Below are 22435 nucleotides of genomic sequence, written 5' to 3'. Positions count from 1 at the left end.
ACTTGAACATGGTTTGCACGGCAACGATCGTATTACAATCCGATAGCGAGTCTTCTTCGGCCGAATTTGACAGTTCTTTGTTTACCACCACCACATTTTCGGCCAGTGTGATGCCAGCACGCAGCAGATCATCCAAGCAATCGATAGATCCAAGCATCCAGTAAACCTGTCGGAAAGATGAAACCGTTGTCATGGAAGTGAAAATCGAAGCCCGCTTGATCAAATCTTATCTTACCAATGGAAAGTAGGAGATGGCATCCAAGAAGGCAATGTCCGGTCGCCGTTCCAGCAGCAGAATGATCGGATTGAGGGATGTTTTCGAACGGAAATGCGCCCTTAACGGGATGATGAAGTTGTAGATACCGTTTGAGGCGTAGTCAGCGGCCAGGATGATTGTTTTGTTTTGCCACTGGTACTCCTTGGCATTGCGATAGCTACAGTGTTCGCAGACCTTGACAAAGAGTCATGAAATCAATCAAAATGAACGACTGCATGCAAGGCTTGGGGGCACTTACTTGAGCAAGTTGTAAGCAACAGAGGGGTTTCTTTTCCTTCAACAGGAAACAGAGCGTCGGACTAACTCCGATGAACGGTGAAACGGGCGGGAAGCCTTTGACGATTCTGTGAAAAATGAGATTCATTCTTTTCAGAGCTAAATTCCTCAAACTTTCGTTGAATTCTGATCGTTTGATCAGAATTCAACCGTAATAATTTGAAATTAGCATAACCCAATTATACTTTGATTTGCTTCAAAAACAATCCCCGAATGTTTGCAGTGACTTTTAAAAGGTAGGTCACGAAGCGATTCGGCTAGCAGCTACACCTATGTCAACTCTTCTAGTAGAACTCAACTCGAACAACACACATATTTAGCAGGAACAAACATGTCTACTCTATAGATGTGAATTATCAACTGCACATTGCGGTTCTAGGTCTAGATAATAGCAACGGGTAAACAACACTTTTCGGAGATCTTTGCGGCTCACGTTCAAATGGATTTAATAAGCGTTATTCACAACCCCCTGCGCGCGATCCAGTTCTTGAAACTGCCAAAAACATCCATGACATATTTAAGCTCCAACCATGTAACATTAAATACGGCAAGGTGGCAACAAATGTAATGCCTTCAAACCCATTCTTACTTTCCCGCAATAAAAAATTAAAAAAAAAAAAACTTAGTTGTTTTCGAATTGACGAGCACAATTTGCGTGAATCATGCTTTTCTATAAAGTTTTCTGGAAAACTCTATCTATTTTCCGCAATGCGGCGCGGCATGTACCAATCTTAATCATAGAGGAAAAGGAGGAGCTGTCAAATTATCACCAGAGCACCAGATAAATTTGGCTTCACTCGAGTTTTTTGCAGATGACAGGCGTTGCAGTCCTATGGTTATTCAGCTCTTTTAAACTCTGAAAACATAAGCCCTAAATCATAGAGGTAACTCTAAGACAAGTAGGTCCCGAAGAAACGTGCTCTACTTTTTGGCTCACCTCTGGTACTATCTTCGGTCCCAAGCTTGTCGAATCACCCCTCGAAACATAGGAAAAACCAATAACCCCTCATTTTATCTGTCAAACTTTCATAGCGAATCAAAACAAACATTGCGTAGTACTAGAATTTCGACTAGAATAGGGTACGTTAATCGCTTGCTTGGGACCAATAGGCTACTAAAGTGGTGAGCCAATTTAAAATCGTTAGTTTCATATTGATTGTTGCCTAAATCGACAATAAATAAGCACCGCAAAATATAGGGTTTGCTTACATTTTGACAGGATATCGATGTGGTTAGGATCTGGGTCTGGCGAAGTCGAATCGCAACCAGTTTCAGACACTATCCAAGACGCATTGCAGCAAGCTTTAAGGCCGGCGCACAATAGAGACGTTTTCAGGTTTTTTGACAGTTAGCCCATGCATTATCTGTCAAAAAACCCGAAAACGTATCTACACTCAAAAAATTTCACACGTTTGATCGAAGTGTTTAAACACTTGATTTTCTAAATGCACAATCACATTTACTTTAAGTGTATTTCACCTTGGTTCAATGTGTTATACACGTTAATTTATAGTGTTCCAAACTTTGAAATGTTGAAAATCTTTCACTATCTATTCAAGTGTATTTGAACATTGAATCACGCTACTGTTCAAAACAGATGGATTTAAAGTGTTTTGCATTTCAATACGATGTGAATTGCTTGCTCAGAAAGGTAAACATCGATAACAAGAGTTGTGACTTTATCCTATCAACCTGCCTCATATATGAGAACAACCGTGGCACAGTGAGATCGAACGAAGACTCCGGCAGCAGCATACCTCAACAGTCCATGATCGAATCCCAAATCAGACCCATTAAAAATATATGTGAAAGCTCTGGCCTCTGGCAGTTTTGTTTATATATTTGTCGATTCATTTTTAGAGTCGGTAAAGTAGAATTCGATAAAGTAGAATATTGTAGAATATTGAACTATGGTGTGCAAAGCTATTGATATCACCATATGAAGCACATAGAATCCAAGTGTGTCACAATTCAAATCCATAGTGTTCAGGCATGGTTCATAGCATAAGATTCACACATGAAATGGATGTGTTTCACAATATGCGCAAAATTAAGTGTGAGACACATGATGACGACGTGTGGAATTTTTTGAGTGTATTGTGCGCCGGCCTTTACTCTGTTCGAACGGTTGTCAAATTGATAAACAAAGCAAGACTGACTCTCTTGAAATATCGATTGGTAATTGTAGTCTGTTGTAGTTCGTTGTTATTGTCGGTCGCGTTTGACACCGGAAAACCCCACACCCGACTTTCGATTTTACTCTCGTTCTGTACAACAACAAAGCGTCGGACATGGTGTGCATTATGGCGCATCATTGTACAAATATGACGTTATTTTTTATGTACAGATTGAGAGTAAAATTGATTGGCGCGTGTCGAATTTTCCGGTTTTCTACTGTATCAATAATATTTGGTTTTCATAAAAGTTCCTAAGCAGTTAAAATGCGAGGTTACGCAAAGTTTTGCAGCTACACTGCAAGTGCACCGGTGAAGAGAAGTTTACTTCGCTTTCCGAAGGATCGTTTCTTGCACCGCGCGTGGTTGATTTTTTGCGAGATTGATCCGGAAACCAATACGTTTGTTCATCAAAACTATGAATATGTTTCCAAAAATAATAACAACTACGTTTTACTCAGATTACGATACTCCCTATCTGTTTCTTCCATATGAGCTCTTATAAGAACAGTAAAAAATGGTTCGATTTTGACAGTTCAAATTGGTTCGAAATCTATTACGAGTCCGCCAGACCCAGGTTAGGATCAGAGTCTGTGTACACGAAGATGGAAAACTACCCAAAAATTATTATTTTCCCCTCAATTCCTGGGTTAAGCCTAATAACCCAAATTTGAGTAAATCTCATATACACAGCAAAAAAAAATGTAATATTGAATGATATATTATTATGACGGATCGAAAGCGTGTTGAACGAGAATATAATTTTCATGCCATTGGCAAGAACATGATAGATACTTATAACAAACCTCTCATCACGCGGAGTTGATCTAGTTAGGAAATAATAAGTCTATCACGCCAAGCACCAGTGCCGCTGGTTTATATGATGTTTCCAAAACATGTTATAAGACCAGTATTTAGTTTTATAAGCTCCGCGTCTTGCGCTTTTTAGGTTGTATAAGTGTATTAAATGATGTATTTTAAAGTATTATTGATTCTTTACGTAAGTCATTAAAAAGTATTTTCAACGTTGCTTGGGTATACACTAGACTGATGCAAAATTTAAAATTTTCGCTCCACAGTGCTCAAACGGTTCCAAATTGGGCTCTCATTAGCCTCCCAAAACTTGAACTCATTTAGTGAAAAACTGACTTGGCACAAACCATTTGAAGTTTGTATGGAAATTACTATGGGACAACAAAACTTTTTGTTCATTGTCTTCTAGCCTTTTTACATATTGTACTTTTAACAAATTCTATTGCTATTCTTATGGGAATTTTTATCAGCTACAACTTTGCAGAAAATCGTTTGTCAGCCAAACGTCAAATTCAATAGTTATTAATTGTTTAAGAGATTGATGATTATGGCAAGATTAAGCAACTGTATTGTGGGCAACACTGTATTCTGCAGTGTGGCATAGTAGCCATGATTTTTGTCCTCTATTCTACGCGCCATAAACACCAATGTTGCCTGCTGAACAGTTGATTGAGCATAATCATAAGACATCAGTGACTTGAATCATTAATAACTTTTGTTCCTTTTTTTTTTTGTTTATTAATTTATTTGATAAGGCTCAACCGAATTAACTTTACAGAGCCGAGGATTCTTGGTCACTTTACAATACATCTTAAAATTATAGTCAAAAGGTACAACACAATAAACACTTTATCTTCCGCTATCCAAAAAGCCTCTTCCATCAGAACTGGAGCCGCTTCCAGTAGTTTCATTGTATGGCAAATTGTTGTACGCCAACGAGGGTCAGAGCGCGTCCATTGCAACAATGGACGCAAAACGTGGTCAGCACTCACACACTCATCACGAAACGGTTGCTTTCCAAAGTCGACGACGCATCGACCGAAAGAACTGCTGATGAAGAACAATGAGGAGGACAACACAATGGTTGCTGCCGAGAAAACAGACGATCGCGTAGCACACATCGAGAGTGGCCTGCTTTTGTCGACAGCCGAGTGAACACTCAACTTTTGTTCCTTATATTTGATCGAAAAGTGGTCTTTAACAAAGTTGTAGCTGAGAAAATTTCAAGAATTCAAGAAGTTCAGCTATCATTTTTCTAAAGTAGAGTGAACTGGTGAATTTTGAGATACATATGAACCGAAATTATGGTTTCTCCATAGTCATTCCCATATAAACTACAAAAGGTTTGTGCCAAGTCAATTTCTCACTAAATGACTTCAAATTTCGGGAGGCTAATCAGGGCCCAATTTGGAACCGTTTGAGCACTGTGGAGCGAAAATTTCAAATTTTGCATCAGTCTAGTATACATCGACTCTAGTTAGGGTTTGTGTGTTGCACATGGGCAGTTGTTGCTCTCGAATATTATCACTAATACCAACATGAGTTGAAACACATACTTCTACTTGATAACTCTCGGTAAAAATCTTATTTTACAAAACACGTTCAGCAAAAAATGCACCGAACACAATTCAAGAAATTTGGTGTGTACCTCTTTTCTCTGACATAGAGTTGCTCCACCGACGACCCGACAAGACAGCTCATAGAAGTTCATTCAAATGGAAGTATTTCAAACTATCCTAGTGTTCTTAGAACTACTTGGAAGTTCGCAAAACGTCTCACAATTTGACAATTTTTTTCCTGAAATTCGTAGATATTTCGTAATGTTAATACATTTTTCTAGCGGATAGCACACGGCCAATGAAAACAACCCAAATTTGAGTTAAGTTCACTCATAATCACAAAAGTTGTGGCAAATTTGCTCATCGGTGAATTCCTGCATTTTATGTGATTTATGAGAAAGCTAAACTCAAATTGGGGCGTTCTCATTCGCCCTGGGCAAAGCTGCAATGATTTTCAGGAGAGATTTTAACGTCCGGTTGTGTTGGGGCGATATGTGAAAGCGTTTTAGTGGAAATCTGAGGAAAATACATAACAAATCGCTGATTAACTAATTATGACCGATCTAATTTCAATTTTAATTTCATTCAATTTCAAGTTTACCGGAGATGAACTAGCCTACGGCTAAAAATCTCCTAAATAAAGAAAAAAAAATCATTTTTTAGGTTTGCCAGAGGAAAATAATTAACAACTTTACTCGGCGATGTACCCGCTGTGCATGCGTTAAAAGTCACTAGCCTCTATAGACTTTTCTGGCGTTAAAGAAATGCATAGGTGAGTGACATTTACTCATATATAACTGACATTTACTCATATATGAGTGACCTACGTTTTTCCGAATTTGAGAGAACGGGACTCAAATATGAGCCAGTTGATTTACCATGCAGCAAAATTTATCTAGGAAGAGAACTTTCTTGAAGTGTTAAGAACTTATCATGAGGGCATTGAACTTTCCTGAAGCACGCAAAACATTCCAAAAATTGGCAGAATTTTCCTAAAGTTTGCAGTACTTTCGTTATAGTTTGAAAAACTTTTATGAAGTTTGAAGCACGTCTTTAAGGTTTAAAATAAATTTTGCTGAAGTTTTTAAATTTTTTGCTTAAGTTCAATGAACTTCTCTGAATGTTGTTGAACTTCTTTGTTTCTATGGTGTTTGCAAGAATTTTCAGAACTTTATTTTCCTAAAGTCGAAGATCTTCAATGAAGTTCGTAGAGCTTTCCTGATGTTCTCTCAAGAAGAACTTCCTTGAAGTTCGAAAAAAATAAATACCCTGAACTTCACAGACCGCCCCTAAAGCTTGCAGAACTGTACTAAAGTTTAAAATTTCGCTGAAGTTCAAATAGCTTGCTGAAAAAAAAGCAGAAAATCCCCAACGTTTGAAACAGCTCCCTTAAATTCTGAGAATCTCCTTGAAGTTCACAAAACTTCATTGTAGTTTTCCTGAAACTCGTAAAACTGTACGGATATTTGTATAAGGCTTGAGGCTTGCAGATTTTAAAGTTTGAAAATCTTCACTGAAGTTCTCAAATATGAGATGAACTAGCCAATTTCTAAAAATCGCAATAATAAAGTAATAAAAAATATTAGTTTGCAGAACGTCTTTACGGTGATTCCTTTAAAAGTCCAAAGATGGCCGTCATGATGACTGATATTTGCTTTCGAGTTGTTTAGAACACAAATGTTGGACGCTGTTGCGAAACTGTTCATGATATTGGAATTCTTTGTTTGTCACACTGCAGTAAACGGTAAGTTCCAATATCCTTGTTGTATGTATCGAGAAAGCTGATGCTCCTGAAATTGGGAGGGGTAAATGTAAAGGCTTCCACAGCGATTCACCTTAAAGTTTGCAGAACTTTCCGAAAGTTCACTGCAGTTCGCTGAAATTCGCTCAGCTCGAATTTCAAGCAATTTTTCCGCTCCTCGGGTTTTTTTTACTGGCAAATGCCACCTTCGCCACTAGCTGAGTACGGTGCTGGTGTCCAATGAAATCTATATGATTATTAACATAGATTTTTAAATGTTATGTGATATTCAGATAGAAATCATTCATTTTGATATTCCTTGTGTTCCCAACAGAAACTATGTGAAAACTTTTTTCAGTGTATACTTATATTTCGGATACCCATTCTGGTGAGCACAATCTCAAGGCAGGAGAACTGGGTGTAATACGCGTTAGCGGGGTAATATCAATCTTTTTTCAAGATCTTTTAAAGCAGTAATCTATATGAAAATATTACCAAATGATATTGCTGGTACACAGACAACTTCTCATTTGGCGGAGTAAAAAAGAAGAAGAAGAGTCAGTATCGCAGCTATCAGATCAAAGATCAAATTTGAAACGTTTAATTTTAAATTTCACATTTTAAAATTTAAATGTTTTAAGTGTTAAATTTTTAATTTGACATGCTTAAATTTTAAATGCATAATTTAAATTTTGAAGTTATAAGGATACATTTTACATTTGAAATTTAATTTTTTTAATTAATAAGGCTTTTTTATGTTAAATTTTTAAATTTTCTTATTAAATAATAAATGTTGAATAAAAAAATTTAAATTTTAAGTGAAAATATCATATGGTAATCTTTAAAAAGTATAAAATGTAATATCAAAGTACATACGTTAAACTTATCACAATATAATTTTAATTTATTTAGAATTTATAAGTTTAAATACAAATCTTAAATTAAAATATTTTTTTTTTCAGTGCAGTCCAGTACGGTTGAACTCGGCGGTCGAATCAACCTCATTCGAAGTTTTCTTTTTAACCGCAATAGATCAGCCGCAACTATATTGTATTGACAATATGGTCCACTCTTTCGTTTTCCCAGAGACATGACTTTCAGAAAACACTAGCGCCCTTGCGTCACAAAATGGCAGTTAATGTATCCAAAAACATTGCGAGCGATGCTTGAAAGCTTCATCAAAGCAGTGAAACCAAAGTTGTCTTCAACATTACATATTATCTTGTTCCAACTAAAACCCTACAGTAAAAGTATGGATGTCTGTCAAAAGTTGTTCCAATCGAACCGTTAAAATGCACCGCTTTGCTCGATTAGAACAGCTTTTTCCAGTTTTGTGGTGACAGTCGTCCATACTTTGACTTGAGGGCTTTAGTTCCAACGGGTGTCTACAAATTTTATCAACATGCTTTTTTCAGTTGACGTACGGTTACTCTGTGGATAAACAGTTGGATTTAGGGGGACAATAGGTCGAATAGGTGGGATCTGTTTTCCGTACCAATGTTACCGACCCAGGAGTTCACATAACTTCATTGAAGTTCGTAGAGTTGTCCTAAAGTTCGTAGAACTGTCCGGGTATTTGTATAATAAAGGGTGTCCTCGATGAAATTGCCACACTATGAAATTGCTCTAACTTTTTAACCGTTGGGTAGAATTTAATGAAAATTTGGGTGGATTTAGTTCATAGTGCATTATTTACATCCTGCAAGTTTTAAAGTCCTGTGATCAAAACTCGCGGAAATGGAGTCGAAAGAACAGCTCGTGCGTGATAAAATCTTGCGCATTCATCACGAGAACAAGGATCTCTCGCATCGTTCCATCGCTAAAACGTTCGGAATCGCGAATTCCCGGGTGTCGCGAGTGATTAAGCGGTTCGAGGAACGGTTGACCACTGATCGGAAGCCCAGAAGTGAAGGAAAAAGTATTCCGTACAACACCAAAAATCACAACCGCGTAGTTGGGGCCTTCAACCGAAATCCGTTAGGGATGTGGCTAAGAAGCTGCACCTAAGCCGAAGTTTTGTCCAGAAGGCCAAAACTAAGGCTGGGCTTCGAACGTTCAAGGTACAAAAGGCCCCTAATCGCGACAAGAAGCAGAACAAGTCCGCCAAAACCCGTGCCAGGAAGTTGTACCTCATCATGCTGACGAAAGTTGAATGCTGCATTATGGACGACGAAACATATGTGAAGGCCGACTTCAAACAGATCCCCGGCAACCTGTTTTTCACGGCCAAGGATAAGTTCAGCGTTCCGGAGCATGTTCGCACTCAGAATATGTCCAAATTTGCGAAGAAATTCCTGGTTTGGCAAGCCATCTGCACGTGCGGGAAGCGGAGTGCACCTTTCGTGACCCAGGACACGATGAACGGACAGGTGTACATAAAAGAGTGCCTCCAGAAGCGGCTGCTTCCTCTCCTGAAGGCCCACAACGTCCCAACAATCTTCTGGCCGGATTTGGCCTCATGCCACTACTCCAAGGACGTGCTGAAGTGGTATGCGAACAATAAGGTCAATTTCGTGCCGAAAATGTTCAACCCTCCCAACACTCCGGAGCTCCGCCCCATCGAGAAGTACTAGGCGATTATGAAGCAGCACCTTCTTAAACGACCTAAGGTAGTGAAGACAGTCGAGGAACTGAAGAAAGTATGGGTTTACATGCAAAAAACGGTTGATTCACAGGTTGTGCAGAATCTTATGGTCGGGGTTAAAGCCAAGGTGCGGGCATTTGCGTATGGACTGTAAATAAAATACGAGTAAAATGGTAAAATGAAGTTTAATAGTTATTTCTCAATCCCTGAAAATTTGATGGCAATCGGATGAAAACTCGAATTTTGCGAATCAATTTTGTGTGTGGCAATTTCATCGTGGACACCCTTTATCCCTGAAGCTCGCAGATTTTAAACTTTGAAAATCTTCTCTGAAGTTCATAAAACTGCGTCGAAGTTTGCAGAACGTCTTTAAGGTGATTTCTTGAAGAGCCCAAATATGTTCGTCATGCTCTATGACTTTAAATTTCCTTGCTGTATTGTATCATGAAGCCTGATATTTGTGCTCCTGAAATTGCGAGGTGTAAATGATATTAATCAGAAGTAAGGCTAAGTCACAGCGAGTTTGCAGAACTATCCGAAAGTTCTCTCAACTCGCATTTCAAGTTTTGTAACATCCAATCAATATTTCAGCCCCTCATGATGTTTTTGGTGCCAAATGCCACCGTCGCCACTAGCTGAGTACGGTGCTGGTATCATATGAAATTTATATGATTACTCACATAGAAAATGTGATATAACATAGATAAAATTCATTAATTTTGTTATTGGAAAAAAATTATGTGTGTTGGGCAAGGGGTAAGTCACTCAGCATATTGTGCCGAAATTAGATTCGGCACAGCTTGGGCACATCCATCGGCACATTTTCGGCACAATATCGTAGGCAATGGATTGTTGTAAATAAAATGGGAGCACTGCTGGACAACTGCCATTGAAGTTGTTCAAAACATTACGTGCTGTTTGACTGTATTTTCAGGAACATCCTCTAATTAAATATACCAGAGAAACTCATACCAGCAGTTCACTTATAGATCTAAATACGAAATGTAGGTTCTAGAGTGGGCTCAAGAGAAAGAGGCAGTTAATCAAACCCTTGTAGTACCCTTAAAACTGCAAATCACATAAAACAAACTAAAGAAGTCTATTCATCATCCTCTGTAGTCCGTCCTCAACAGTGCTCCCCACCGGTTCCAACTTTTTCCGGCCGCTGATAGATCAGTGCCTTTAAAACCACGAAACGCTAGGTATCTGATCTGGCTTTGAGGGCATTATAAAACCCTAAGACACAGGACTTTTATTATCCTATGAACACAAAACACCATAATTTCACACATTGCCACTTCCCGCGTCATCATCGATCCGATTTATCCTTGCGATTTCAAACCAAAACATTCAGAAATACCGGGTTGCCGGAATGGGTATTTTACAAACAATCGCAGCTTGCTTTATGACCGGCACAATCGGCAAACCTGCGGCACACTTGCGGTACACTAACAAAAAAGATTACCCAAGATTGGTGTGCGGAATAACCTACCCCTTGGTGTTGGGAAATATGTGGAAACTTTTTTCAGTGTATACTGATATTCCGGATACCCATTCTAGTGGGCAGGGGAACTATGTGTAATACACGTTAGCGGGGCAATATTAACCTTTTTTCAAGTACTTTGAAATCAGTAATCTATATGAAAATATTACCAAATGATATTGCTGGAACACACAAAACTTCTCATTTGGCGGAGAAAAAAGGAAAAAGAAAAGTAAGAATCGCAGCTGTCAAACTACTGTATTAGTATTAAATCATTAGTAACAAATCTCTAAGAAAAATCGAACTTAAACTATAAATAATGCAAGGGGTGGTCACTCTACACACTTATTTTGCGCCAACATTTTTCTAAGGCTGTGAACCATTTGCCGAGTTAAATTTAACTCGTGGTTAAAAGTGACATTTCGAAAGTTATTTCTTATGTTCGAAAATCCCCGTGCTGTCGATCGACCGGTTTTCGAGCCACGGTCGTCAAAATTTAACTTCTTGTCTGTCAGAAGTAACCACGCTCGGATAGCAGGGTTAATCGATAACTTTTCATCTGTCAAATTTTAACCAAAAGTTAAAATAATCCACCAAATGGTTCAGAGCCTAAGGCTGTGTTCCATTTGGCGAATTTTCACTTAAATTTGACACTTCGAAAATAAATTAAGATGTTCGAAAATCCCTCTGTTGTTGATCTTCCTATTTTCGAGAAGGTGTTTGTCAAAATTGATTCCTGGTCTGTCAGAAATAAGTCTGGTACAATAGCAGGTTTATTTGAAAATTTTCCATCTGTCAAATTTAAGTGAAAATTCACCAAATGGAACGCAGCCTAAGTGTGCCGCAACTGTATCGGCAGTGCCAAGAAGTCATTGAACTGACTTTTGTTTGCTTGTGAATAATGCCTTGCTTGGCAACCCGGTATTTGAACAGCTCTTGTTTTTGTTTTGATTTTCAATGTTTTCAAAAACATGCATCTTCGGCGGAAGGCCGACCCCTCACAACGAGCATATTGTACCTAATCATTAATCAACCAGCCCTTTTGGGAGCCGGCGGAGGAAACCGCCCAAGCATCATTAGTCGGAAAACTGGAAACCAACACCGGCCGGAATACACGTCGGACTGATGAAGGACGCACCGCTGACCCGAAACGGACCAGCCAACTTCATTCAACCTGCACAGCAACAGGGCGCAGTGATGATGGTCTACGGACTCGATAACAACACAGCCAAATTGTTCTGCCTGTATGGAAATGTCAGAATAAAGTTTCTGAAGACTGGCGTCTAGATGGGAGACGCCATCGCAGACGAACGTACACCCTGCCGGACAATCACTTCCCAGGCCAGCAAAAATCGCATTCTCCACTTATTCAATACCCCACCCGTATGCCGTCCGAGGATCTGCTGCTGATTGCATTCACCACCAAGGACTGCCACCCGTCGCAAGTGCGAATGTTCCCGCTGAAATCGGAAAGTTCCTCCTCCGGATTGGTCGAGTACCCGAGCGTAGCCCTGGTGGTGAACGCCATCATGAAGTACAACCACAGCGCGATCGATCACAAATGGACAAAATTTCCGTTTATTATGAAGCTGTGCTTTTCCTCCTCCAAGAAGATGACCGGTGCCGGTTTTTCCAAGATGGTCCTCCAACATTATATGTTGGACGATGAAACGGTTGGTGTAGCAGTAACCGCCATGGATGTATTCGAGCAGTTCGAATGGTATGGTTTTTGTTTGGTTGTTGACTTTCCGATTAACACTCAAGCACTGCTTGTCGTGACCGACTCGAGATTTCCAGCGTCGGCCACGGCTACACGAATTAGCGATGCAGCTCCCACGGCTGCGGCTGCTTCCAATGCTGCTGCTGCTTCTGCTGGTCCGTCTCCTCTAAAATTCATAAAAAAAAGACGGACCAGCAGCAGCATTGCAAGCAGCCGCAGCCGTGGGAGCTGCATCGCTAGTTCGTGTAGCCATGGCCGGAAACCTCGGTCAGGTCAAGATATCGCTGTCAGCTGTTCTTCGTCTGGGAGGAAATGTGGATGCGACTGCCGTCACGGGTGTAACGATTTTGAGAATCCATGACGAGACTTGGTGGAGATTCACGGTTGCTTTAAAAATAATTTGATTATATTATGGCAACATCAATAACAAATTTTGACACATGCACACTGCGTAAGCTCAAAAAAGGTCAGTGTTGCCAGTAACTTTAAAGATCATAAAAATTGTAACCATGGGTGCCAAAAAGCGTCAATGACGACGCCCGGGTGTGCCCAAGTTTGATTTTGGCACACTGTGTAGAGTGACTAACCCCTTGAAATAATGTTAAATGTAGATTGTTAAATATTGAATTTAAATGTTAAAATTAAAAAGATAAAATTTTAAATTTCAAATTAAAAAACGTTAATGTTTTAAGTGTTATAAAGTTTAATTTGAAATGCCTAAATTTTGAATTTTTATTTTTAAGTGCATAATTTTAATTTTGAAATGTTGAAGATCAATTGTAAATTTTACATTTGAAATTTAAATTTTTAAACTTTATAATTTTAACTTTTTATGTTGAATTTAAAAATTTTCTTGTTGAATGTTGAATTTTGAATAATAAATTTTAAATTTTAAGTGAAAATGTCATATGTCCAACGTTATATGATGGATGTAAAATGTGCCTTTTTTAAAAAAATATTTTAGGTTAAATTTTGAATGTAAAATGCTACATGATAAATGCAAAATATTAAATTGAATATGTTCAATAACTACGAAACGTTTAATATTTTATCGGTAATGTTAAATTTTCATACTGAAAATTCAATTTAAAATGTTTCATATTAAACGTTCAACACATGCTAAATGGAAATTGATTTAATGCTTAACTTTTTAAAGTATAAAATTTAATATATAAGTTCATACGTACAATTTATCACTCAAAATTATAGTTATAATTTATTTAGAATTTATAATTTTAAATACAAATCATAAATAATTTTTTTTTCAGTGCAGTCCAGTAAGGTCGAACTCGGCGGTCGAATCAACCTCATTCGAATTAATCTTTTTAACCGCACAATATATTGTATTGACAATATGATCTACTTTTCCGTTTTCTCAGAGACATGACTTTCAGACAACATTAGCGCCCTTGGTTAAAAAATGGCAGCTAATGTACCTAAAAACATTGCGAGGGATGCTTGAAAGCTTCATCAAAGTAGTGAAACCAAAGTTGCCTTCAACTGTTTGTAAGAAAGTTTAAACATACTGAGAGGTAAGCACATATCATCGGTAAGAGACGCGTGTGTGTGAGAAAATTTGCAAAAAAATGTAAGGGCACCGGTGGGATTCGAACCCACAATTCCCATTCAGTACATGGGTGCATTGCCAATTATCATGTTCTAACGGGTATCTGTCAATTTTTTTCAGATGACGTACGGTTACTCTGTGGATAAAAAGATGAATTTAGGGGCACAATAGGTCGAATGAAGAAGAGTTAGAATTACATTTAAAAGGATACATGGTTGACTCAACCAAAGATCGAATGAGTAAAAGGTCGAATGGACAAAAGGTCGAATAACTTTTTGTTAACCATAGGAAAGAAAAAGCAACATGCTGAGTAAATGCAAGTAGATCAAACGTAGACTTTGAGTAATCTATTCCTGCTCCAACTGGACAATTATTTCTCAATTTTCTCAAGATGACTTTATAACACGATCAGTTCATTGACAGATAAAAGATTTTGAACATTCCATTCGTCGTTCTGTCCTTCAACCTGTTGTCCTTTTGAATTTCATTCGACCTTTTTTCTTTCAAGCGCACCGCGGAACACAGGCTTCTTCTTATAATTGCTACTATCATCACTTATAAATAATATGATTGCTATTCGATTTATGTAGAAATTAATTAGAAAATTCCTTCATCTCCAGGAAAAAAGGCTAATTAGCTACTGGGTCTTAAAAAATCCCCTTTATGTACAGATATAAAAACCCACCCAACAAGCATCGAACCTCTTCGTTTCGGATGGTAGGTAAACCTTCTTCTTACTGCAACACGCGAGAGGATAGCTCTGGAAGGAAAAGTACTAAAACTAAAAGCACGCAAAGATTATAGCTAAAACTAGAGGAAAAGCGACTACTTGTAAGCTCCTTCTCGCTGCTTCGCTCAAGCATTTCTTTCTCCATTCTAACCTTTCAGGAACAAACGAACAAACATACAAACGAACGAAGCTGTAATGAACGAACAATCCTAATGTACATACAGAACAGATACAGGTAAACTCGAACGAAGCTCCAACGCTCTAAAGCACGGACGGGGAGGGCGCTGTTCGAAACGGAACTCGGGTCCAAAGGAGCACACTTACCGGGAACAATCGGTTTGCCATGCAGGGGGAGTGTGGGTCGTCGTATCTTTGCTATCGGATGTCGAACTACAACATTTCGATTCGCCGGACGAGCTCAGAGCTAGGGAGTACGTTTGAAGGAGGGAAAAATCGGCGCTTCCGACGCTACAGCAGGTGCCAGAGATAGAGAGGGAAAGAGAAGGGTTGGTGGGATGAAACATTCGAAACGGGGAAAGCAAACGTGGGGAGCGGGTGGGTGTGGGTGGGTTTTGAGGGGTATAAGAAATATATAGATACGTTAAGAAAATAAATGATCGGTGAGTGTGAACAATTCTACATTAGAGATGAGGGCACTTATTGGAGGAAATGCCTTTTTTTTTCGCAATTCTATTGGAGGTTAGTATTCGTTAAATCGATAGGGACCTAGAAGGAAGCGAGTTTCGTTAGTAAGCGACCGGTTATTCTAAAATGTGAATGCACTGCACACTTAACTGATACAGGGAGGAAAAGGTGAGAGGTGAAAGTGAAAAAATATTAACCACTAACAAATGGTGTTGGGAGCGATTTGTATGTCTATAGTGCTGTCAAACAAACTTCAAATTCCCTTTTGTTGGTGGTTGTAATGACTTGAAAAAGTGTGCTATATGAGATTTTATTATGAAGTTAGGATAGAAAATTGTAGCAAAATGTTGTGCAAAACGTTAAATGGTTAAATAGAATTAAAATAAATATAGTTAATAATATGCAGCCAATAGAATTTTTGCAAAGATTTATGCAGCTCAATAGCTTTAATGCAATATTTTTTCGCAGTAGATATGGGGGTTCGTCGTTTTAATTATCGAAGTCTTTTTTGAATTTTCCTTTGTGTTCTCGATAAATGGGTGTTGAATCACACCATCGGCACCAGGTCTACCATATTTGAATAGGGACGACGGCAATAACAAATACCTCCCGGGCGCCATGGCAACGAAGTGATCCAAGAACAACAATAATTACAGGTCTCTGCTGTCGTGGTTGGGTTTTTCGTTATTGTTTATTCACGGGTAGTCAGGAGTTGTGTTGTATTGTTCGGTTTCACTATAAAGGTGGTGTAAATTCGAGAACAACAATTGAAAAGGACCTAAGATCGAAATGTAAACAAATCGGTTTTATAGCTTTATTCGATGGACCATGAATAGCTTTTGCTACAAAATTAAAATCACGTATGAAAATAATTAGATTGAAAAAACCATATTCATATATCATGATAAGGCCTTGGTAGAAAAAGGCCTTATGAGGAAACGGATTTATTTATTTTTCTAGGGCCTTTTTAAATGTAAAATTAACCTGTTTTTTTATCTGTTTGACACTGTTGCCATTGAAACAGGCATTCGAATCTCGATTCTTCGAATTTAAATTGAACGTTTGTAGTCAAAACTTTGGTGATATTTGACAATAGAGTTCACCCGAGGAATCGAATTAATTCTAGGTAAGTATAGTCAGTAATGTATCATGTGCTTAACTATTGACATTCTTCAATTTATTTTCAAGCTGCAGCTAAAGAACTAGATGAGGAAGAACATGAGGAGCACTTGGAGACGCCTGACGCTGCAAATATGTCAGTTGCGCGATACGAAGAGGTATCCCATCGCAGTTTCTCATCTCAAAGCTTCAACGTTTCCTTTGCCAACATTCGTTCTTCAACGCCAATGAAAACTTTTCCGGATCCACAATGGTCAGTGGCTCTGGATTTATCTCGTACCATGACCAACAATGAGTCACCTTTAAATTTTTCGTTGAGAGACGGTGACTTGGATGTGTCCTCTGAACCGTTGGATCTTGTGGTTACAAAAGCAATTGAAAGCGCTATCAGGCCACCTCGTGGCTGCCTTATAAATTTAAAAATAAATTTACCAGACCTTGTGGTACAGAACAACAAATTCGACCCCGAGAACACAGAGGCAGTTGCAAAATCGTGCAATGTGGATCAGTTCGGCAGTCGATGCGATCCTCTGAACATCTCTTATAGACAATTAGTCCAACCCTCGTTTAATGTGGAAAAACGAGTCGATGTCATTAAAAATTAAACGAGAACTCCTGCAATCTCAGTCACTTCTGATGCTACAGAAAGTGGCCTGGTCGGCGAAGCTCATGGAAGTGGTCCTCCTAGGGTTAATCTAACTCGCAGTGAAATCATATGCATCAAGCAAAGCACAGGACAGGCGAATAATTCAAATTGTGACTCTGTTTCTTCTGATAGCTCTGAATCAGAATAGTAAGTTGGAGATGCTACCATGATAAATGACTTCTCTATCTACGAATATTTTGAACCATACCGCAACGAATCCATAATTGGATTCAATGAAGATGCACCTGATGAAAATGTTCAATCAAATGGTAAGCACCTCACTCCAATCACTACGACAATGTTGCCTCTTCTACAAGCAAAACTAGAGGATTTAAAGAACCTTCAACCGTACATAAACAACAAGGCGTACTATGAGACGATTTTGAAGAACTTAGTGCCTACCAAGCGAGGAAGAAAAAAGCAATCCGGCAACGAATGCCATTTCAAAGGCAATCTGGATGTTCAGGAAGTTGATGAAGAGGAGGTTCCATAGTGTACTTCATTCGATTTGTTCAATAAAACTGCATTTGTCTTGTCAAAATTGACTTATTTTTTCCAATTTAATCGATTTTTTTTCTATATATTATCCTAAGTTAAAACCGATGTGCCATCATTGCCAGCACTGTCCTTCGTTTCATTCAAGGTTGGAGTCAATCTCGAAATGAAGACAAAAGCGATGGATCCTTCGTCTTGGCCAAAAGGTATCGAATTTCGGGAGTTCGTTGAAGATGAAAGGAGAACGCAGAATTTTTGGAAACCTGTACTGCACATAGATTCTGGTCCTATGAGCAACGCCTAGAGTCAGCTGAACCAAGCACCTCGCCTAACCTAGAGTCTTGTGACCCTGCCAACATTCGCACAGATTAGACCGTATATTATCAAAACGTCTGAGGCTTGAGGACTAAAACTAACACTCTACTCTATTCGCTGCTTTCTTGTGATTTCGACATGGTGGTATTCACTGAAACCTGGCTTCATACCGACATTACGAATGCTGAACTCGCATGCAACTACACAATCTACCGCTGTGACCGAAATTCTCGCACCAGCGCACTGCGACGTGGCGGTGGCGTCTTAATTGCCGTGAAATCCGAGCTGTAGTGTAAGGCTGTGCGATTTACAACATCAATCGATCTTCCTGTGCTGCATCTATATTCGACCAAACAGTCAGCCCGACATTTACACCAAACACGCTGAGTCCGTACAACAGCTCCTTGGTATGGCGAACCCTCACGATACAACCATAGTTGGGGCGATTACAATCTGCCAAATCTAGCTTGGGACTTCGATGAGGACGTCAGAGAATTTCTGCCTCTCAATGCTTCATCAGAACAGGAACTCGCTGTAAAGGGTGATACGGTCAAAATTTGGTCAAGGGAAAACGCGTGTAAATCGGTGAAATCGTTTATTTAAAAAATCAAATTAAATTTCTTTTTTCAAGTTCAATTAATATAAAATTCAGGAAAAATATTCAGTTAGGCTTCCGCTTTTCTAAATCCGAATTGCCGGGCCTTACGCTTGACCCCTGCCATCAGATTTTGTACAGCCACCTTGTCCACCTTCTTCGCCGCAGAAAGCCAGTTTGCCTTGAACTGCTGCTCGCCCTTAGCAGTTTTTTGGTCTTCTTTAGGTTCCGCTTGACAATAGCTCAGTATTTCTCAATTGGGCGGAGCTCTGGCGTGTTGGGAGGGTTCTTGTCCTTGGGAACCACCTGCACGTTGTTGGCGGCGTACCACTCCATGGCCTTTTTACCGTAATGGCAAGATGCCAAATCCGGCCAAAACAGTACGGAACAACCGTGTTTCTTCAGGAAAGGCAGCAGACGTTTATTCAAACACTCTTTCACGTAAATTTCTTGGTTGACAGTCCCGGAAGCTATGAAAATGCTGCTTTTCAAGCCACAGGTACAGATGGCTTGCCAAACCAGATATTTCTTTGCGAACTTTGACAGTTTCATGTGCTTGAAAACATCTGCTACCTTTCCCCTTCCTTTTGCCGTATAAAACTCCTGTCCCGGAAGCCGCTTGTAGTCGGCTTTGACGTAGGTTTCGTCGTCCATTACCACGCAGTCAAACTTCGTCAGCATCGTCATGTACAGCCTCCGGGATCGCGCTTTGGCCGTCGTATTTTGTTTATCATCGCGATTTGGAGTCACTACCTTCTTGTAAGTCGATAGTCCGGCTCGTTTTTTGGCTCGATGCACGGTTGTAGACGATACACCCAGCTTATTTGCGGCATCTCGGAGAGAGAGGTTAGGGTTTCGCTTGAAACTACCGGCAACTCTCTTTGTCATCTCAGCGGCTTCCGGTTTTCGATTTCCCCAGGTCCAGACTTCCTGGCTGTCGACAAACGTTCCCCAAACACTTTAATCACATTTGTAACGGTTGATTTGGCAACTTTTAGCGATTTTGCCAACTTTGCGTGCGAGTAGCTCGGATTTTCGCGATGCGCGAGCAAAATTTTGATACGCTGCTCTTCTTGCTTGGACGGCATTTTGACAACTGAAGAGTGAATTCCAAAATCAAAATAGGAGCAACATTCTACACACACACACACCTTCAAAATGAGGGGTGTTCAGGTTTTTTAAATGCAAAATTGAAAGAAATACGTCAAGTTGATATTGACCAAATTTTGACCGTATCACCCTTTAGTGGAGTCCATACTGTCTGCTGGATTGAAGCAAATCAACGATCTGGTGAACACGAATGGTAAGCTTCTTGACCTGGTTCTCGTCAGTGACTCCGATTGCATCGAGCTGTTTGAACCACCCTCTGCAATTATGAAAGTTGATTGTCACCACAAGCCGTTGGTTCTAAAAGTTGACTCCCGTTCGAGAAATCATCCGCTCCCGTATCCAGCAGCCCGCAGTGAGTATAATTTTGCACATAGTGATTTCGATGTTGTTAACACGAGGATTGCCGCCTTGGATTGGGTACAAATACTTGACCAACCCACCATTGATGCCACCGTCTCCACCTTGGTGGAAGCCGCAATTGCGTAATCTGTGTAAAGCTCGAAAACGTTATTTTCGTTCCCGGACCGCAGCAAACAAGTATACGGTGCAGCTAGTAGAAGCAGAGTATAATAGTTTGCAGGAACCTCGCTTTCGTGAGTACGTCGACAACCTCCAGAGGAGTTTCAAGCAAAATCCATCGTCGTTCTGGTCTACAACTCTTGGAAAAGATCAACTGGTATTCCCGTGGACGTCACCTACGGTAGTAGGAGCTCCACCACCGACACCGCTTCTGCTGACCTTTTCGCTGACTTTTTCCGAAGTGTTTTCGAACCCGATCAAACTCCTCCACCGCAGCAATACATTGATCAGCTACCAAGATACGACATTCATCTGCAGCAGCTCATCTTCAGTCAAGACGCTATTCTCAAAGCCCTTTGCTCAGTCGATCCATCGAAAGGTCCAGGCCCAGACCGTATTCCACCGTCTTTTGTCAAGAACTGTGCAGCATCGTTGGCCACTCCCGCTATGTCTATTTTCAATCAATCGCTTAAGGATGGCGTTTTTCCGGATGCCTCGCCTCAATTACACCAATCTTTAAGTCCGGTAACATGCACAAAGTGGAAAATTACCGACCTATCTCGATCCTGAACTGCTTGGCCAAAGTTCTCGAAAGTCTTATGCATGAGAAGTTGTATCCAGCTGTTCAACCCATAATCTCAGAGTTTCAGCATGGATTCATGAAAAAGCGCTCGACAGTATCTAATTTGATGACTTTCACGAACACTCTTATAGGTAGCATCGAGAAGCGTCAGCAAGTGGACTCCATTTACATCGACTTCTCTAAGGCTTTTGACAAAGTCTCTCACGACCTAGCCATTATGAAGCTAAACCGCCTTAGTCTTCCACCGTGGATCGTTTGTTGGTTGAAATCATACTTATCATCCAGGAAGGCTTTCGTTAAGGTACGTAATTCCAGATCCGAGGTATTCCATATACCATCGGGGGTTCCACAAGGGAGTCACCTAGGACCTCTCATTTTCGTTTTGTTTATTAACGATGTGTGTGATATGCTAAGTTCCTGTAAGTTGCTATATGCGGATGATCTTATGCTGTACCGTGTGATAAAATCGACCGTGCATTGTTGCGCACTACAAGCTGATATAGAGCGATTGCCATCCTGGTGTCAGATGAATGGAATGCAAGCCAATGCTGCCAAATGCAAAGTGATTACCCTTACCCGCTCTCACTCTCCGATCATTTTTGATTACTCTATGAATCAATCGCCGCTGGAAAGGGTTAATACCATTAAGGATCTTGGGCTCATCTTGGACAGCAAACTACGGTTTAACGAGCACATATCCATGACAGTTGCAAAGGCCAACTCCATGCTAGGATTTTTGCGCCGCAATACTGCACAATTCGACGACGTGTACGCCCTGAAAGCGCTGTACTGCTCTATGGTCCGCAGTGTTCTTGAATATGGAGTACAAATTTGGGCTCCATATCATGCTGTTCATGTACTGCGCATCGAGAGAATCCAGAAACAGTTTATAAAGTTTGCATTACGACGTCTGCCATGGACAAATCCAGCTAGCTTACCTCCGTACGAGCATAGATGTGCGCTTATTGGACTGCAAACACTAACAAATTGCCGAGTCTTTCTCCAGAGGAAGTTCATATTTGACATGATTAGTAATCATATTGACTGCAGTTGTTTGCTCGGGAACATCAATTTCTTTCTGTGGACTCCCGGACATCGTACTGCTTACGGTTATAACAATCATCTCGATAGATGTTGCAGACTGTGTGTGATGTTTTTGATTTTAATATAAGTAGACCAGTTTTTAAGAATAGGATTAAGTCACTTTAAACAGTCTGTATGGCTAAAATGTCAAAGATGGTGGTTAAATAAATAAATAAATTAACAGCGATCAACCTTCAACGCCGAAGTCCAGCCCATATGGAACCGTTCTTGATGCTATCTTAGCGTCACACTGTCCTGGAAACTCCTATGGCAATCCTCGCATTAATGTCACCGTTCGTCGTTAACAGCTTGCAAGCCCTGCTGAAACGTTTCTAGCAAACGTAGACATTCTTCTCATCCGTACACTCCCGTTTGTGTCACACCAGCAGTAAGCTAGAACC

The 22435-nt window shown here is 39.9% G+C and overlaps 1 protein-coding gene across 1 annotated transcript in view; it reads right to left on the bottom strand.

The window, feature by feature from the left end:
- Positions 1-22435, bottom strand: part of SLO2 (slowpoke 2) — a 566463-nt gene that overhangs the window by 42375 nt on the left and 501653 nt on the right. The window contains exons 17-20 of the mRNA XM_065236869.1: positions 15249-15392; positions 516-621; positions 236-451; positions 3-166 (exon numbers count right to left, since the gene is read on the bottom strand). Of these exons, the coding sequence (XP_065092941.1) occupies positions 3-166; positions 236-451; positions 516-621; positions 15249-15392 (630 nt within the window). The remainder of the gene's footprint in view (positions 1-2; positions 167-235; positions 452-515; positions 622-15248; positions 15393-22435) is intronic.

Source organism: Ochlerotatus camptorhynchus, unplaced genomic scaffold (assembly GCF_037179485.1).
Source record: "Ochlerotatus camptorhynchus isolate MF236.1 unplaced genomic scaffold, CSIRO-AGI_Acam_v1.1 ptg000577l, whole genome shotgun sequence".
Lineage (NCBI taxonomy): Eukaryota > Metazoa > Arthropoda > Insecta > Diptera > Culicidae > Ochlerotatus > Ochlerotatus camptorhynchus.
This window is presented reverse-complemented; position numbering and strand designations above follow the sequence as displayed.